Raw genomic sequence first — 18,959 nt, 5'->3', positions numbered from 1 at the left:
CCATATTTCCTGTATTGGTCATTTTATGAACTAATTTTTTTTTTGTTAAAATCTGTTCCCCATCTGGTTAGGGTATCCACCAGATGGGGAACAGATATAACTAGTTCTCTCTTCAGATAATAAGGATACTTTTGAAACACTATACATCAAGCTCCCAGTACGAGCTTTATTTGACTGCTCATATTTTATCAATTTTTATCTCTACAAATTTTGTGTGTGTGTGTATGTGAGAGAGAGAATGATCAGTTTTAAAGCTGTAAAGTATACAGCATGTATGCTCCTGTATAAAGCAGTATACAGAATGCATGCCCCTACTGTGTGACACTCATTATGTTTATATTGCTTCTGAAGTTAACATATGCAGCTGACACTTTATTACATGACACCTTCAAGTTCAACGATTCGAGGGAGGGCACCCGCTCTACAACTGTCTCCACAACTCAATCCACCAACTACAGTGAACCGCAACAACCATCATGTACACCAATGCCATCTGCTGGCCACCACAGACTCATCAGACTAAGCAGATTCATCTATTCTGTGAAAATTATTTTCTACTTAGGTTGGTGATGAATTTCATCATTTGATGTAAGATCTCTCTCCACTTATTTGGAGGCCTGAAGTGGCTTCATATTCCATGTTTGTTCTGTGGAGCAGGGTTTTTAGAATGTAAAAATATAATTAAAAAAAATAATATAAAAAAAAATTCTTCATCCATCCACAGTGCTAATATACAGGGTGGCTATAACTAAAGAGATGTTCAGAGCCCTGTAGCAAAAATGTATTGGACGAAATTCAACCCAGCTTGGTGTAAGTACACTCTAGAACGTGGGATTTTGATTTACAGAAAAAAAAAAAAAAGAAAAAAAGTACAAAATTCTGCCATCAATGGATAGTTGGCACTAGAATCACGTGATATTTGCATAATCTCACTGTTTCTACTGATGAGTTGGTGGATATAAGTAAGACTGAAATATATTTACTTCATTTTGATAAGACCAAAGTGCTATGAATCTCACCTTACTGGAATGTGTGTTGCTAGTCAAGCTTTACTATCAACAATGTGGTAATGCTAATGCCGTGCTTTGAGGATTCTGCTGTTTGAAGGATAGGAGAAAAAGTCCAATGACAATAAGAAATCTTAGAAAAATAATTTTATGATTTGAAAATAGCAGATCTTTAGCAGTGAGACCAAGATGAGGGCACAAATGGATTATTCCTCAACAAGTCGACGAAGTTGCAACTGCTGTCATGGAACACAATGAATAACACACACAAGGGTCCAGCAGTGCTCAGACAATATGAAGGCAACTGGTCATACCATATTCAACGTGGAAAATCCTGCATTAAATGCAGAGGTTTTCTCCCTACAAGATCTCCCATGCTCAAGCTTTGCTTCATGGTGATGTGGAAATTTGACTCCAGTTTGCCTTGCCGTTCTTAGCTCACTTAGAGGTGGATGATGCATAGCCGTGGAAGATCTTGTGGAGTGATGAGACACATTTTTATCTAAATGGTAGTGTTAACTCATACAGTTACAACATTTGGGCTGCAAATAACCCTCATGTGTTCCATTAGAGCCCTTTACACTCACTGAAAGTTATGGTGTGGTTTCACTGCATTGTTTATTTATTGGCCCATACTTTTCGAAGAACTTCGCCAGACAAGACCAGTGACTTGTACTGTCTCTGCTGTTAGGTATTGAGAGATTATTATTATTATTATTATTCCTGATACCTCCAAGGAGTCCGAAGACTCATCGCGGGAGGACACCTACAACTGTCTCTACACCTAACCTCTACTACGAATCAACGCCATCTACCGCCACCTCCAACACCACCACAACTAGTAATTTTTGTCTGTAAATTGCGTGTGTTCTGAAGGGCCGATTTGTATGTATGCGGGGTGAAAAACCCGAGTTTCCGGGAGAAAAAACCCTGCTACCTCCGTATGAGATCGGCTAACTCACCTTCGATTGAAATCGACCAGATAAAGATTCCTCCCGTCGCGACGAGAATCGAACTTAGGCCTATTCCAATCGAAGGGCGCAATGTACCGTCGTTCTTCCAATTGCGCTACGGAGATGCTGTACAATTTTGTTTTTCTGCAACTGCAGCAGAGAAGATGCCTTGACTCTACTATATTCATGCAGGATCACCATTGGATCAGCAATCCACATTGGATCAGCAATCCACATTGGATTGCTGGTACAGCAAATGTTATGAAAATATTTCACAGAACAGTGATTAGTCATGCATTTCCCACAGCATGGCCACCTTGTTCGCCTGATCTCAACCCCTGTGACTTTTGGTTGTGGGAGCAATCTGAAACACATGTTTTATGAAGGACATGTTCCTGATTTAAGCAACCTTGAAAGACAGAATAATTCAGCATCTGAGGCAAATCAATGCAGATCTGTTGCATTCCACTGTAGAAAATGTCATTCACAGAATGCAATTCTTAGAACATCAAGGAGGAGATATTGAACCACATCTGTAAGTTACACAAACACGAAAATTGATTTGTTTCTTCTAGCTGTTTAATGAATCCCAAACCACGTGCTTATAGCACATGGTTTGGGATTTATTAAGCAGAATTTTGTACTATTTTTTTATCTCCTGTAAATAAAATGACCACCCTATATTATGGGTTTCGAAACCTTTTGTGGGCAGTCTCTTAAAAATAGTTTATATTACTGCCCCTAATTAATTAGATTTTCTGTGAAGCTAAATCATATGGTCATGACTAACAAGTTATTGGGTCTAACATAAGGGAAGCATAAAGGTGATTACACTACTTCCTGTGGAACTTAGCAGTTGAAATTTTGCATAAAGGTAGTTTTTCTATATAAGACAAATTTTTTTTTTTTTTTAGTTTAAAGTACAGAAATTTTTGAATTACACCTGTAGCTTTGATTACTTTTGCCATAAATTGTCTTGATATACATTACTTTAGAAAAATGTTGTCCCAAACTTTCATTTCCTGCATATCCTTTTTAAAATTTTAGCAACATCAGAGATCCCCACCCTTCATCTCAGGCAAAAGGAATTTGGGAGAAAAAGTATTTCATTCAAACATGAATAATTAATTTTTTAACATTTACATTGTAATAAATTACTAAAGAATAATTTTGCTGAATGTAAATAGTACGCTTAAGCAGATGCAGTTGTTCAGATAACAGGTATTCACTTGCTAATATCTACTGATCTGGTGTGTACAACATGGAGCACTTCTACTATGCCAGATGAAGAGAGGAAGATATATATACATACATATATGCACGCACTAAGGCATTTTAGTTGTTGCATAGCCTGGACAAAAATTTAGCAATATAGACAAGTAGGATATCAGCATGTATGCTAAAGGAATGTTCAGCTGAACTGGTTAGGTGTTTGATGTGGTTTAAGTCCTAGCTTAGAAAGGATCCTATCATCTGTAGGATCCTTTCTAAGCAAGGATTCTACAGATGATATCCCATTCTACACTGGTGGTGCAAAAAATGTTGGCCTACACCTACCACTGTATGAAGTGGGAATGGTGATGGAGATTTTAGAAATGATAAAAACTTGAATACAAAAATGGGTTAATAAACAAGCTATACTTTACAAGGAACAACATGGTCATATCTGAATAATTTGCTCATTTTATAATAATCTTATGGCAGAGTTTGAATTGAAGAGAATGAATATGATACTATTGAACTTTGCTAAGGCATTTGACAAGGATACACTTGAAATCTGTTGTATAAGAGGATGCAAAATTGAGATATAAACTATTGACTTTATAGAAAGTGGTATAGGGGGATGCAATTCTATCAGATTTTAAGGTGACCTGTATGTTCATCAGGGGTCATTTAGTCCTTAGACCACATTAATGATATTTGGAAGCACCTGACGAGATATTCAATTATTTGCTGATGATGCACAGATATAATCAGACAAATAGTGACGTTACTGATGATAAGAAGCACTTACAGAATGACTGGAACTATGGGCAAATGATAATGGTTTATCAGTTCAGCGTGTAAGAAGCTACAGTGCAGGGGTCACATACCAAAGACTGAAAATACAACTCAGAGGATAATTGTGATGATGAAGCAAACATTTATATATAAATTATGTTATGTTATGCATTTTGGGGTGAAAAGATTAGCAGCAGTATACCACATTGGTGGAACTGTACTCCAGGAGATTGATGAGGCCAGGGACTTGGGAGTGTTGGTGGATAGAGAGATGAAGTTTAGGGGGCACATTGCAAAAATAGCTGAATCAGCTCATCAACTCACTTGGTTGTTGAAAAATACCTTGACGAGCAGAGACAAGCAAGTTATTGTACCTCTGTACTGAGCCTTGATAAGATCTCATCTCGACTACTGTGCCCAGATTTGGTCACCTCGGTTCCTTCTTGATGGGGAATCGAGGTGGAGAGGATCCAGAGGCGAGTGACTAAGATGATAGCAGGTCTATGGAATGAACCATATGAGAACAGGTTGAAGATTTCTGGGTTGCAGAAATTAGTTGATAGGCAGAAAAGGGGAGATATGATTGAGACATTCAAATTGCTGAAGGGTTTCTATAGGATTAATTCAGAGGATATTTTTGAGATCAGGACTGGTGGTGGGAGAACTAGGGGACGCCTATGGAAGCTGGGCAAGAGTGTGGTTAGCAGGGGTGTTAGAGCTGGGTTCTTTACTTTTAGAGTGGTAAATGAGTGGAATAAGCTGCCAGAGTCTGTTGTGGGTTCTATAATGGTGAGTGAGTTCAAGGCAAGGTATGATAGATACTGTAAGAATGTCGTATAGTTGTGTGGACATGATGTTTAGGGCCTCCCTCAATGAGTCCAAGGACTCCCTGGAGTCGTCCATAATAAAAAGAATAAGGAGACCAATTTGCCTCTTTATAATATCTTTGATACTGGAGGGATAACACTGAAGAGAGAATGTAAATTGAAGATAGATTGATCAAGAATATTCAAACTAAAGATTCTAGTAAGCAGAAGAAGAATGGTGATGTGATTTTTTTTGAGCCTAGGTGACTTTGTAGGCTCTGCCCACAAAGTGTTCTTGGTGAGTTTTTTTTACGGTAGTTCACCATCACTTTCCCCAACCTCTCCGGTTTTATCCAGGCTCGGGACTGGCATATGGCTGGAATGTATTCATGACTCTAATCCATGTGTTTTCATTGGGCTGGTTTGACTGTTCTGGGGGGAGGGGGGGGTCGTCAAAAAACCAGAGTTTCCAGGTGAAAAAAAAACTACCTCCATATGAGACCAGCTAACTCACCTTTCATTGAAAGAGACTGAGTTTAACCTTTTTTGAACCTGTATCTGGTTCCAGAGGAACCAGATAAAGGTTCCTCATCACCAACTACTGTGGTGATGAGGGACCAACAGGAATCGAACCCAGGTCTTTCCGACCGAAGGGCTTCATCTATACTGACTGAGCTATGAAGATGTGATGCGATAGCAACCTTTAAACATCTGAGTGTTATGGAATGTTGATTAATGAAATTTTTATGTGGAGAGGGGACAGGGGGGACATCTGTAGGAGTTGAGTTTGTGATGAAGAAAGGAGTGAGAGCTAGATTTTGCTCTTAAAGAGCAGTAAGTGGAATAGTTTTCCTGTTGAAGTGATGAGTGATCTAGCATGAAGGATTTTAAGAGCTGGTGTGGATGATGTGTCACTTCTCTCAATGAATCCTTGACTCCCTTGAAGTGATAATAAATTACAAAAATGCAAAACATTTTTTTTATTTCTTAAATACAGTTTTAGTTATATGAATCCAATATACATGCAGTAAAAACAAATAATGAAAGTTAAATTTTCAATAATAAAGAAGTTTAATCAAATGAAATTCTGTTGGAAAGAAGTTAATCTTGTAAAATCTGATTTTGCGTTCAGGCTCCACATCAAAAAAGTGGTTAAGTTTTTTTTTTTTTTTTTTTTAAGTCCATAAATGCAGAAAATCCCAAGCCTCATATAGTGGTAGTGACACAATTGCTGGGAACCATTACAGTTTAAGATACAGATGAATCCAAAATAGTGGAGAATTCTGACCATGTAGTTCAATATATTTAAACTTTTAATGTAACTTTTAATGTAGACTGTATCATTTGAACAACTATGCAGTTGTAAGGTAAATGTGCCTTCAACCAGATGGGCCCCCCCCCCCAATGGTAGTCTGTTGATACATGTCAAGAGACATATTTTGTTTAAAAATTCATTTTGATTTTTTAATTATTGAAAAATTAATACCTGTACTTATCTGCAACAATGTCACAACAAAAAATATAACAAAAAAAATGGTAATCAAAAATTTTTAAAAACGCTGCTTTTGAACAGTGCATATTGCTAAGCTCTCGTCATAATTATTTTGACATGGATTCAGATATTCTTCATTCTCTCCAGAAAGTGAACAATGATCTTTGAGTGGGTTAGAAGGTAAGAAAAACTTTGGTTTCAGCACAGATGATTTTGCTGAAGTATTAATATAATCTCAGTAAGACAGAGTATATGTGTTGCAAAGTGGATGGCAGCCAGGAGACAGATCTGGAGCTGGAAGGAAATATCATCAGGAAGGTCAGTGACTTTAGATACTTAGGTTCAACAATGAAAGAGGATGGTGAGGCTGAGAAAGAAGTGGGATGGAGGAACAGGAGAGAGATGGTTGGAGTGCTATGCAATAAGAGGGTGCCAATCAATCTAAAAGGCAAAATCTACAGGACAGTAGTGAGACCAGCTGTGACGTATGCTATGGAAATTGTGGCCTTGAGGAAAAATAATATCAGCAGGATGGAGGTAAAAGAGATGAGAATGCTTAGGTGGATGTGCGGTGTGACCAGAAAGGATCGTCTGAGAAATGACTATGTAAGGGGAACGGTGAAAGTTACGAACTTAGGAGCAAAGATATAAGAGGCAAGGTTGAGATGGTTTGGTCATGTGATGAGGAGGTAGGAAGAGTGTGGGAAGAAAGGTCTCATGCAGATGGATGTGCAGGGGAGGAAGAAGCACGGGCAGCCAAAGAAGAGATGGAGGAGGAGGACTTGAAAATGGAGAACTTGGATGTGGCTACAGCCCAAGACAGGAGGTTGTGGATCCTCCACAACCTCCTGTCTCACTACAAACATCGATCCTACTTAAGTGGGAAAAGCTGCAGAAGAAGAAGAAGATTAATATAATCTCAGCTTGACAAGTTATGCAAAACCCTACTCTGCACAAAAAAAGTGTACATCATGCAACTGTTCAGGTGGGTGTCGATTTCACTTACATATAATACTATTCCAATATTTACTTTATCATAGCGCATATACCAAGTATAAATTCAGGTAATATAATGAACTTTCTAGTGATACTTTATGGGATTTGAAAATGACTTCCTTTTTTTTTTTTTTAACTAGCAAATCAAGTCAACATGTTCTGCATCTCAAATAATATTCGATCATATTTCCACGAAAATTGCAATTGTCAGTATGGACCCATTAAATTTTATTTGGTGAGGAGTCCAATTGGTGATATTGAAATAACATGTTGTCCAAGTGGATTACATACAGTTGGACAAGTGGCTGAAATTAATGATCAGACATTTTCACCTAATTCACAGTAAGTATTTTCTTACACAAATAAATTGATGCTTAGTGAGTTTTTTTAACAGCAGTTAATATGCTATACATTCTTCTGTCATGATTAAAACTAATGCTCTGAAAAAGTATCAAAAATAAAAGTAGAAAGCAATAGATAGCTTAGGATTTTTAGATGCTGACATTGTCAGAGTACTATTTTGTGTGTGGGGGGGGAGAAGGTAATGTGGAATTGAATTGTACTTTGTGGGAAAAAAGTCATTATTCAAGATAGGTTTCTCAGAAAAACTTTAGTTGACATTAGTGCATTTACTTGTGAATGTACTTTTACTGTGCATTTACTTGAAAAAAAGCACTGGTTATCCCAATCTATAAAAAAGGAAATAAAGAAGTGATTACAATAACTATAGAGGAATTAGTCTGCTGAATACAGGATATAAAATATATGCAGGAATATTAAAAAGAGAAGCTAAGCAGTATTGTAGATGACAAACTACTAGAAGAACAAAATGGTTTCCAAAAAGGCCAATCCTGCATAGATCCAATTTTTACTTTAAAATTATTAATAGAAAAGAGAATTTCAAAAAGAAATACACGTGGCCTTTGATTATGAAAAAGCCTTTGACAAAATTAGTAGACAAAAATTATTTAAAATATTAACCGATTTAAACATTCCAAACCAACTTTTACAATCCATTCAAGAAATATATACAGGAAATAAAATAGCAGTTAAATTAGAACACATCTCAGAATGAAAGATATGTCAAGAGGAGTATGATAAGGATGTACTCTCTGCTTTTCAATATCTCATCTCATCTTCTTTATACCCTCTTACCTTGCAGTGTCGAGGGTTTATTAATCATCAGACCTCAAACCATTCAGAGGATAAGGTGATCAGCAATATGCCCTGGTGTATCCTATGTACTGTAGTGTTGAGTTCTCAAGGCCAGTTTGCCTGCTTTGTGGGATGAAACCCCCCCCATGATAAACTGGGGGGGAAACCCTACTGTCCATTCCTAAGACTGGCTAACTTGGCTATGACTGAGAAAGATTCTTCAGCACCTCATGTCACTGACGGGGAATCAAACTTTTCAATATATATATAAATAAGATTATAACACTCTGGAAACCATATAACCCATTTGGTATACAATAACCCCACAAATGAAAATAGATACACTACTATTTGCAGATGATCAAATAATATTAGCTACATCAGAAGATGATTTACAAAGATCATTAAATGATATCTCAAAACAATATAATATGACAATATTTAAAGAAAAAACCAAAATGGCATTCGAAGGAGAAAACTCAATAAGAAGTAAAATAGTGATAGATAATAAAATATTAGAACAAATAAATACTTTCAGATACTTAGGATGTGATTTATCATACAAAGAAGAAAAAGACAAACACCAAAATATCGAACTTTGTCAAAGTAAATGGCATAATAAATAATATATTTGAGCCATCCCTAGTACAAAAATACACTAGAATCAGACTATATAATGTCTTGTAAAAACCAACTCTACTATATGGAAGCAAAACATGGACCATAAAAAGGAAAGATGAAAAACAAATTCAAACAGCAGAAATGAAGTTTCTCAGAAAAACAGCTGGATATACCAAATGGAACCATAAAACAAATGAAGAAATCTTACAATCCCTGAAAATAAAACCAATTAATTACTACATACGACAGTATAAATAAAAATGGCTAGAACATTTAAGTCAAATGGACCTACCAAAAATATATAAATACAAGATAAGTGGAAAAAGAAGAATCGTAAGACCAAGAAAGAGATGGCATGAGACCGGAACAGGCCACTTGGCCTAAAATCCATGTTATGAAGAAGAAGACTTGTGAATGTTTGCACTCATAAAAACATATCATTAAGCTTAATTCCAGTATTACGTTATTTGTCATGAGTAATTGCTACTTTCGAAGGCATATATAAAATGAGGAGCATGTCTTGAAATATAAAACTTTATGAAAAAGTAGCTGTTCATCTTCTAGCTAAATGGTATGCATCGTCTAGCTAAATAACATATTAAGCTAAATGGTATGTTATTATTGGCCAGGTAAATGACATACATAAATCTAATTTCTATTATTGATGGAGCATTTAATCATATCATAATAGTTTGCCATGTCTGTCGATGTACGAGCTCATTTAACTTACCAACTTAATGATATAATCACGTAATCACAAGAAAGATATTTATTTAACCAAATATTTCGGTCTGGAAATAGCAGACCATCGTCAGTGGTATTACAAGAACAGTTTAAAAAATACAAGCTAGAATACTAACAATAGATCGTTAAAATTAGAACATGCCACGTGATGTTATATCACTAAGTATGAGATGGAATATTTTGAAGTAGAAACATGATTGAATTTGCAATTAAAAAAAAAAAAATTAATGAGTAATCTTGATTAGACTTTCCCAGATTTTTGATATAGATATACAGTCACTACGATTCAGGTTGGGGCAATGGAGCAAGGCCTCCATGCTTTCCTTGAACAAACGTTCGAACCTATAACAGGATCTATGTAAGAGGCGAGTCCTGGACCAAAGGATGCTGTGGTCAGTTTCAATCCCATGTTGAGCCAATCGACTTTTCAGGTTTGTTGTGAAGAATGGATGATTGATGTTCTTGGATTCTTTTTTCAAGAGAACGTCCAGTTTGTCCAAAATAAGAGAGATCACAGTTGCACGGAATTTGATAAACTCCAGGAAGAGATAAAGTTGAGCGTTTGTCTTTAGGAGAAGGAAAATGAGAAGACAATTTGTTAAGAGGTGAATATGTAGTTGTTAAATCATATTTCTTTAAAATTCTTGCGATGGGTTCTGAAATACCGGAGATATAAGGAATAGACACTGAACGTATTGAAACTTTATTGTTTTGTGGAGGATTATAAGAATTGAGAAGACGTTGAGTACTTTTTTCAGAAAAGCCATTGAGTTTCATGTATTGTTGGATAGTAGAAAGTTCTTTCTGTAGATAATCAAAAGTAGAACAATTAGTTTTGGCTCTTCTGATGAGGCATTTTATAATTCCTGTTTTTTGACATGGATGATGGGCTGATTCTTTAAGAATATAACGACCTGTGAATGTTGGTTTCCTGTATACAGTAGTTGTAAGAATATTTGAAGGTGATCGGATGAGGAGAACGTCTAAAAAAGATAACTTGTTGTTTTCTTCTAATTCCATCGTAAACTTTATGTGATGATGCAAGGAATTAATACTGTTTAAAAAAGGAAGGTAATGTGAGGCCAAATAGTAAATATGTCATCTATATATCTTACCCAAAAAGATGGTTGAGGAAAAAATAGATGCGAAGAGGACTTTTTCTAAACGTTCTAAATAAAAGTTGGTTAAAGCCAGAGAAAGAGGACTTCCCATGGCCGTTCCTTCTACTTGGCTATAAAATTTGTTTTGACATATGAAATATCCAGAATGTATTACGAAATCGAATAATTTTATAATATCTTGAGGAAAGATGTCAGCAAGTAATTTTAAAGTTTCCTTGAGAGGTACATTGGTATATAAAGATTCTATATCAAAACTAACCATAAGATCTGTAGGTTGTAATGAGACATTTTTTAATTTTTCTAAGAAATCTGAGGAGTTTTTTAAAAAAAGAATTAGAGTTGCCAATGCAAGATTTCAATAATTTAGCTAGATATTTGGCTATACAGTAAGTAGGAGAATCAATACAATCTACTATTGGACGAAGAGGATAGTCAATCTTATGGATTTTTGGAAGGCCATAAAATCTAGGAGGTCTTGCAAAATGAGTTTTAAGTCTTTCAATTGTTATCCAAACTGATGACTTCATCAAAGAGAGAATTTAATTTCATTAGTTGTCTGTTGGTTGGATTATAATCAATTTCTTGATATGTGGAGCGATCTCGAAGCAACAGAGAAAGTTTTCTTCTGTAATTTGCTGAGTCCATAACTACTGTTGCTTTTCCCTTGTCAGCTTTAGTGATAATGAGGTCATTATTTTTTCTCAAGGACTGTAAAGATTTCATTTCAGAAGGAGATATGTTGGAAGGAGGAAGTTTAGCCTTAAGTAGAGACGAAGCAACTTCTAGGCGAAGAGCATTAGCTTTATCACTGGTTAGATGATTAAGATTCCTTTCAATATTAACTAGGAAATCTAGATATGGTATTTTATTTATAACAATAGAAAAATCATGTCCTTTTGACAGGATGAGGGTTTCGCTTTTAGTCAAAGGACGTCCGGATATATTTACAATCCAATTATCTGGAGTTATGAATGGCTTGGATTGTCTAGACGAAAGAGCTTCATATTTACGGTTAAGATGTTGACTTAGTTTATTATAAGCATGTTGAGTAGAACGTTTAGCCACATTTAGAACTATGTGAGAAAGATGTGGATCCAAATTTGTGGATATATAGGTGCGCAAATCAGAAATCTGATGACTGTGAATAGCAAGGTCACGTTTAGCAGCTTTAAGTTGATTACGGATTAGAGATAAACTAGTGTTCCGGTAAATATGCGCTCCAGGAGATTTTATTGTTTCTTTAATCTTAGTGAAATTGGGAATAATCTTGTTGTCACGGCACTTTTTTAAGAAATTAATCTTTGCTCGTAACCTACCTTGTATAACTGAAAGTTTTCCTAATTTACCAGTTATTTTGGTAGCATTTTCCCCGTGAAGGGGAAATTGTTTTTATTACATGATTATATCATTCAGTCTTATGTCACAAGTATCCTTGAAACAACAACTTACCAACTTATTAAACCATTGAAAAGCCCTTATCAGAAAAGTTCATTTGGCAGAGTACAAATTAGTTCACAGCAATGTGGATAAATTGTATTGACAAAAAAAAAATCTCTTTGGTACATGTTTTTTTTTACTAGATAAAAGTTTGGGGATAATCTTGTATCCTCTTGAATGGCATCAACTGCAGGTGTCATGACCTTTTCTAGCAATAGAACTGTTAATTAATCTTCAAAGTGCAACTTCATTTTTGGAAAGAAGTAGAAGTCATGAGTCAGATAAGGGGAATTGGAGAAGGTCTAGCAAATATGGAGGATGTAAAAAACATGTACCACTGCTGAACAAGTATAATCAAGTGCTGAAATATTCTCATGCTGAAACATTACTTTCAAAGAATATTTTGCTTCCATTGGATGAAATTTTCCTTAATGTATTTTTTTTTTCTATAATCCCTTATCACTGTAGTCTTCCTGAAGAAAACAAAAATAATGACAACGTCAATAAATGGTGCTTATTGAATTAATGTGATCTTATCTTCTAGACACATCAAAGATCTTTTTTATTAGCACTTAAACTACTTGAAAAGGATTATGGGCTGAAGTAATACATACCGTATTTTTGAACCATAGGATGCACCTTTTTACATAGAGAAATGGACTTAGAATTGTGGTGCGTCTTATGGTCCAAAGGTAGGTGATACAGGGTAAGTCTTGGATTCCCACATTTTCGATGCGAGATAAACATGTATCTCGCTGCATATTTGGGAATCCCTGATTTAATACAAAAACTTTACCAGTGTCAGTAGTAGTTAGTGAGTGAGTGTATGCGGTTTTGAACGGTTGATTTGGATTATTTTTATAATTTGTTGAATTTTTTATTGTCATAAAACTATAAAAAAGACTCATATAATCTGAGTTATATATTGATCGTGATAAATTATGCAAAACAACATGGAAACAGAGCAGCAGAAAGACATTTTGGTCCACTGTCAATAGAAACAATGATTCGTGAGTAGAGAAAACAAGAACAATTGAAACTGCAATTTTTATATAATAATGTATTTTTTCTAAAAATTGTCTTATAAATTTGGGGTGCATCTTATCATCCAAAAAATGCGGTATATCTTTTTCATTATTTAACATTTATAATGAACTTAAGTGTTGTTACTCAATGTTCAAACAATCAAAAATGGAAAGTTATTAGCTTAACATTACCAAAAAATTAGATTTTTTTAAAATCTTTATATGTAAATTAATAATTTCTAAAATATATTTACATAAAATTTTAAAAATGTCTAGCCTGATGATGATGAAAGTTAATGCTATTTTTCATATTTTGATTCCACTATATACAGTGATCTCTCAGTTATCTGATCCTCAGCTAACTCCCTTCAGTTAACTAATCCTTGAATGAGTATGTCAGCTGGCTTCCTAACTAGAGCTATTTAAATGTACATATCCTCATTTTCACTTCATGAAGAAGGTATGGTTAGGTTCAGCTAAGCATATCTTCAGTTAACTGACCAGCAAATCAATGTCCTACTGCAATCAGATAACTGCAAGTTCACTATATATATATATACTACTCATTTCCGTAAGCAACAAAGAGAAAAATTGTGAAAACTTGGGAGGAAAACATATGAAAGGTACATTATGTAAAAAAAGTGATGTTGAGTCTGGTTATCTTATACAAATGGTGGCACTGTTGTTGTCCTTTAAAGAGTCTTAAATGTTTCCATGTGCTCCTTGAACTGCTTTAAGTATGTCACAGGATTAAGATCTATTTTTTACAAGGCTGCTGTAATTGCTGGAGATAGGTAAAGATGCGTGTCAGTTCAGTATTGGGACAGTTGTTGCAGTTTCTATATGTTCTCGTATTATCTGTATTAATCTCGTAACACTGACAGTACCACTCATTTATCTTCAATGAGTGGCACTGTCAGTGTTATATGCAATTGATTCACAGCATAAAAGCAGACATTTTGGAGTGGTTTTCCCTTGTCTGGATCAGAACAAGACATTTTGCGATAGCAGAATTCTTGAATATGGCTGCACAACATTTAGTCAATGAATTGAGGTGCTGAGCCAGCATAAGACTAGAGGCCAGCAAAGTCAAGAAGAGATTGCTAGATGGTTGCATATGCCATTTCTTGGATTCACACACTGTGGAACCAATTTCAGCAATCACAAACAGCATCACAGATAGCAAAGGAAGGCCATTCCTGTAGCTGATGCAAGATCAGATCGTAGCTCTCTGAAACAGGAATGCTATTCCGAATCAGCTACGATCTGATCTTGCAACAGCCACGGGAACATTGCTTCCATTGTGTGCAGAAGACTTCACAAAGGTGGTCTGTATGCTAGGTAGACTGGCATGACCCTATCCCTGCATTACAGGAGATAAAAGTTTGAAATGGGCCAGACTCCATGCCAATTAGACCCAAGACTAACTGAATGTCAGTAGCATCAATAGACGAGTCTCAATTTGCTCTGCAAAGACATGCTCTGATCTGGAAAGAACCAGGGACATGTTGTCATCTTTCTACTATCCATGAAAGGGACACTTATGGTGGAGGTAGTGTGGTATGGGGAAAACATCTCGTTGGATGGACATACTGACCTGTATGTGCATAAGCATTGTATCATTCGTATTAATAGCCTGGGTATGCAGTCACAAATACGGACACTTTTGAGCTAGCTCTTTGAACAGACGTACAGTTTTTGCAGAAGGGGGGTGAAATTCTTAGTGTTCCAGTGGTTTTAAACCACCCATAAGGCAAGGCAGGATGTGCCCTGAGACAATAGCACCCAGAAATCAGTGACTGTGATTGGTATATTGTCAAACAAAATTGAATGTGTCAAGAGTTGCTGATTTTGTTTTCTGAGTTTCATCTGTTTTGCTTGTAGTGTGAACTGACATGTTTAGGACACTGGTATAGACAAGTTTTTAATGTAATTTTCTATAAATAATTTGTAACTTTTCTGCCATATTTACAATGGGAAACAGTGACGACGATCTATAAATGCCCCATTTTCTGCCAGAGCTTATGTAGATTGTATAAATGTGTAAGCCTCATTCTCCTCTTCCAAATTTGCTGAGCAAGCCATTAAGGAAAGTATTTGTACTCACACTTATTCTTTCCTTTACATTTCTCATTCTTACATGACTTATTAATGGTGGTTAACATATTTACACCTTTGAGTAATTCAAATATACCAACCACATATAGCATTCTCCTTCATTATTGTTTTCTAATATCTTAAAACCAATACATTGTCTCCCACTCTGTTCAGGTTTGGTTATAGTTAATTGCATTGGCCCAATTAAGATGAGCACTGATGTGCTATGCACTCTTAAAACTTGCATACATCAATAAAAATGCAATAATACGATCAAACTAATGTGAATTTTGTAGCACAGGTTGCATAAGCCACACAACACACCCAATCTAAATGGGCACACGATGCCACTGCTATCCTATGAAATCAAATCCTCTTTAACATATGCTTTTATCATATCTCCTCTTTTCCACAAATATTTGTAACCCACAAACTTTCTTTACTTATGGAGAACATCTAATAGATGTCTCACTCAGATTTTTATTATTATTATTATTCAGGCCTCCGTGAAGTCAAAAGACTCGTCGTGGGAGGTCCTTAAGAAACACAAAGTCTATCATACCACTCATTGATCGTCCTCGCTCTCACCACTCCATCAGGCAATGCACTCCATGGTTCGACCACCCTTCATACAAAGAAACCACTCCTCACCCTCTTGCTCACAGTTTCCTTTCGTAACTTCCAGGGATGGCCTCTTGTCATCACTCCTTCCTACCAAGCGAAGGCGTGATGACAAGAGGTTCAACCAAGCGAAAAAAACTCCCCAGTGTCAACCCTGTAACCATCTCTCAACAGTTTAAAAGTCTCAGTCATATCACCTCTCCTTCTATCTATCAAACTCTGCAGTCCACATTCCCTCAGCCGATCCTCATAACTATCATTGTACAGTCCTGAAACCATCTTTGTTATCTGCCTTTGTACCCTTTCCACAGTTAATTTATCCTCTTCAAATCCTGGGGACCAAATCTGAGAACAATAGTCCAAGTGTGGTCTGATCAGAGTCTTATACAACGGAATGATAACTGTTTTATCTCTGCGGGTCGGTGTCCTTCTCATTATTGCAGCAATCCTCTGTATTACCTTTGCCATCTTTGCAATATGTCTCCTAAATTTCAGGTTTCTATCAATCATCAACCCCAGATCTCTCTTCTCCCCTACTTCCTCCAGTATAACTCCTCCCATAGAGTATGCAGTGTCCCATCAATGTTTCCCAAACCTCAAGACCTTACATTTTGCTGCATTAAACCGACACCCCCATTTAATTGTTTTTCCTCCTGGAAACTTGGGTTTTTCATTGCTCAAAACAGACAAACGAACCTGAAGAACACATGCAATTTACAGATTGTACACTAATCTCATAGCTTAAGCTGCTTCAGCTGTAATTCCAAACAACTAACGTACCTGTAGATCCTCTCACCCCAGGGAAACACTCATGACTAAATATGTGCACAGTCGTCCAGATGTGGTCGTATCAAAACCATATGAAAAGCGATAATAACTTGATCACTTCTTGCCAGTGTTCAACAACCAAGTGATCCTGTGAGCCATTTTGCCATTATTAAAATGTCTTCAGAACTACAACTCCTTGTTCACTATCATCCTTAAGGGTTAATGTAAATACATAACTGAACCTTTTCAACCCAAACTAAACCTTTGCTACACTGAACTGGTAAAACTTGTGTACACTGTTTAAATTAACCTGTGAGATCTTTACATCAGAGTCAACTGTTGCCTCTACTTGAGCATTCTCAACAAAGAATTGAATGCTCTCCTTGTTCTTTCCTTGTCCTTCCTTTAATTCTCCAGTATCAGGTTCATCTTCAGTATAAACCTGATACTGCTTTAATACTCACCCATATATTTCTCTATAATATTTGTCCATTATCCACCTTCTTATCCATGTCACCAGCTTCATATCCATTCTTACTTGCTTCCTTTATATATATAAGGTTTTGTACAGTACTCCTTTTAGATGCTTTTGCAAAATGCTTCACAATCGTGTGTACCATATAATTTATAAATTCACCTATCACTTTAAGAAAGTGAACCTTATAAACTACTGCTGTGAGATGATCAATCTGTATTTTGATGCTTCTGTCGAAGAGTTTCCTTTATGTAAAGAAGCTCCGAGACTGAATCTTGACTGGTCAATGGTCGTGCCAATTCTCTTATGCCTTCTTATAGCACGTCAGCTGATATCCATTCCATTTTCATGATTGTATTCATAAAAATGGATGAGAAACACACTGTGATCTGCATTATGAGTTTCATCACATTATCTCCATCTGGATTATATACTTTAAAAAGTGATCACTCAGTAGTTTAAATGCTTTCTTCTGCCTTCTTTCTTTTTCCTCTTACTATCTGCATTCATTAAAGTTATTCTTCCATAATCATTCTTTTTTTTTTTTACTCACCACTTAGCAAAAAAAAAACTTTTAGATTTCCTTTTGACTTGCTTGACTAACTTCTTTTTATAGTTTGATTTTGTTCCTTTATCATTTTTGGTCTCATTTTACCTCTCCTCTTCAGAATCCCCCCCCCCCCATTTCTCCTTAATTATGCTACCCATCCATTTTATGGGTATGTAGTCTGATACTGCTTCTTTCAGACACCACTTCACCTTTTGAAGTTTCCATTGCCAAGGCACTACTTCTTTATTTGGCCGTAATCACTGACTCTAGTTCACTCTCCTCCATTTGGAGGCAAAATATCTATTTTGGTTATGTACAAATCCTTCAAGGGTATTGCTAAATCAAATGCCATCTTATCCTGATATGCTCCTTCACATGATGTATTAGATAATTATCTCTTACTGACTGTATAAATTTCCTTTTCTCCATGTGTTCTTTTTCTAGTTACAGCCTATATTCTCATAGTGTTTCTCATAATCTGCTTAATGAGATAATTTGGTAATGCATATATGTATCTTCCTTTACACCCTCTGGTATTTATCAACTAATTGTATGTTTTATCTTTGGTCTCTCTCTCTCTCTCTCTGTCATCCCAGACAGCCTACCATCCACACCCCCTGCTTTCCTGGACTTCTACCTTTTTTTGTTAAGTGTTGTTATCCCCTCCCCCTTCCAATCCTGTGTTCTTTGTGTATCTGGAGGATAAAGATCACAGGACAACAGTAGTGCTTTCTATGTGTATTCAGAGAATAGAAACTATTCTAGTCACTCATAGTATGGTCTGTTGTCAGTTAATACCTAAAAATTAGCACAAATGATAACTAACACATAAGTTACTGTTTGACAAGATGCAACATAGCATACAGCTGGTTTGATAGTAATTTGTTATGCAGTTTTGTATGAATTCAATGTGATATTTACTGCCAGACCTCTATAAATTTCAGAGATACTTCTGGCAACATGTTTAACTCACCAGCCTTGTAAAATTACATCTCATTTTTTTTTTTTTAAACAACTTTTAACAACTTTGAATATATAAGTCATATCATCTCCTATTGACTAGGTTCTGCAGAAATTTCCCTAATTTGTC

The 18,959-nt window shown here is 35.9% G+C and overlaps 1 protein-coding gene across 2 annotated transcripts in view; it reads left to right on the top strand.

Moving 5' to 3' along the window:
* Positions 1 to 18,959, top strand: part of LOC150098811 (methylated-DNA--protein-cysteine methyltransferase-like) — a 39,889-nt gene that overhangs the window by 7,826 nt on the left and 13,104 nt on the right. For both annotated transcript variants that reach the window (XM_090405580.1, XM_090405579.1), the window contains exon 2: positions 7,396 to 7,597. In XM_090405580.1, coding sequence (XP_090261706.1) covers positions 7,410 to 7,597 — 188 coding nt within the window. In that variant the 5' untranslated portion in view covers positions 7,396 to 7,409. The remainder of the gene's footprint in view (positions 1 to 7,395; positions 7,598 to 18,959) is intronic.

Source organism: Typopeltis vanoorti, chromosome 15, assembly GCF_054136105.1.
Source record: "Typopeltis vanoorti isolate ZY-2024b chromosome 15, IOZ_Tvanoo_1.0, whole genome shotgun sequence".
NCBI lineage: Eukaryota > Metazoa > Arthropoda > Arachnida > Uropygi > Thelyphonidae > Typopeltis > Typopeltis vanoorti.
The sequence above is the reverse complement of the archived record's forward strand: the minus strand, read 5'-3'. Positions and strand labels throughout refer to the sequence as shown.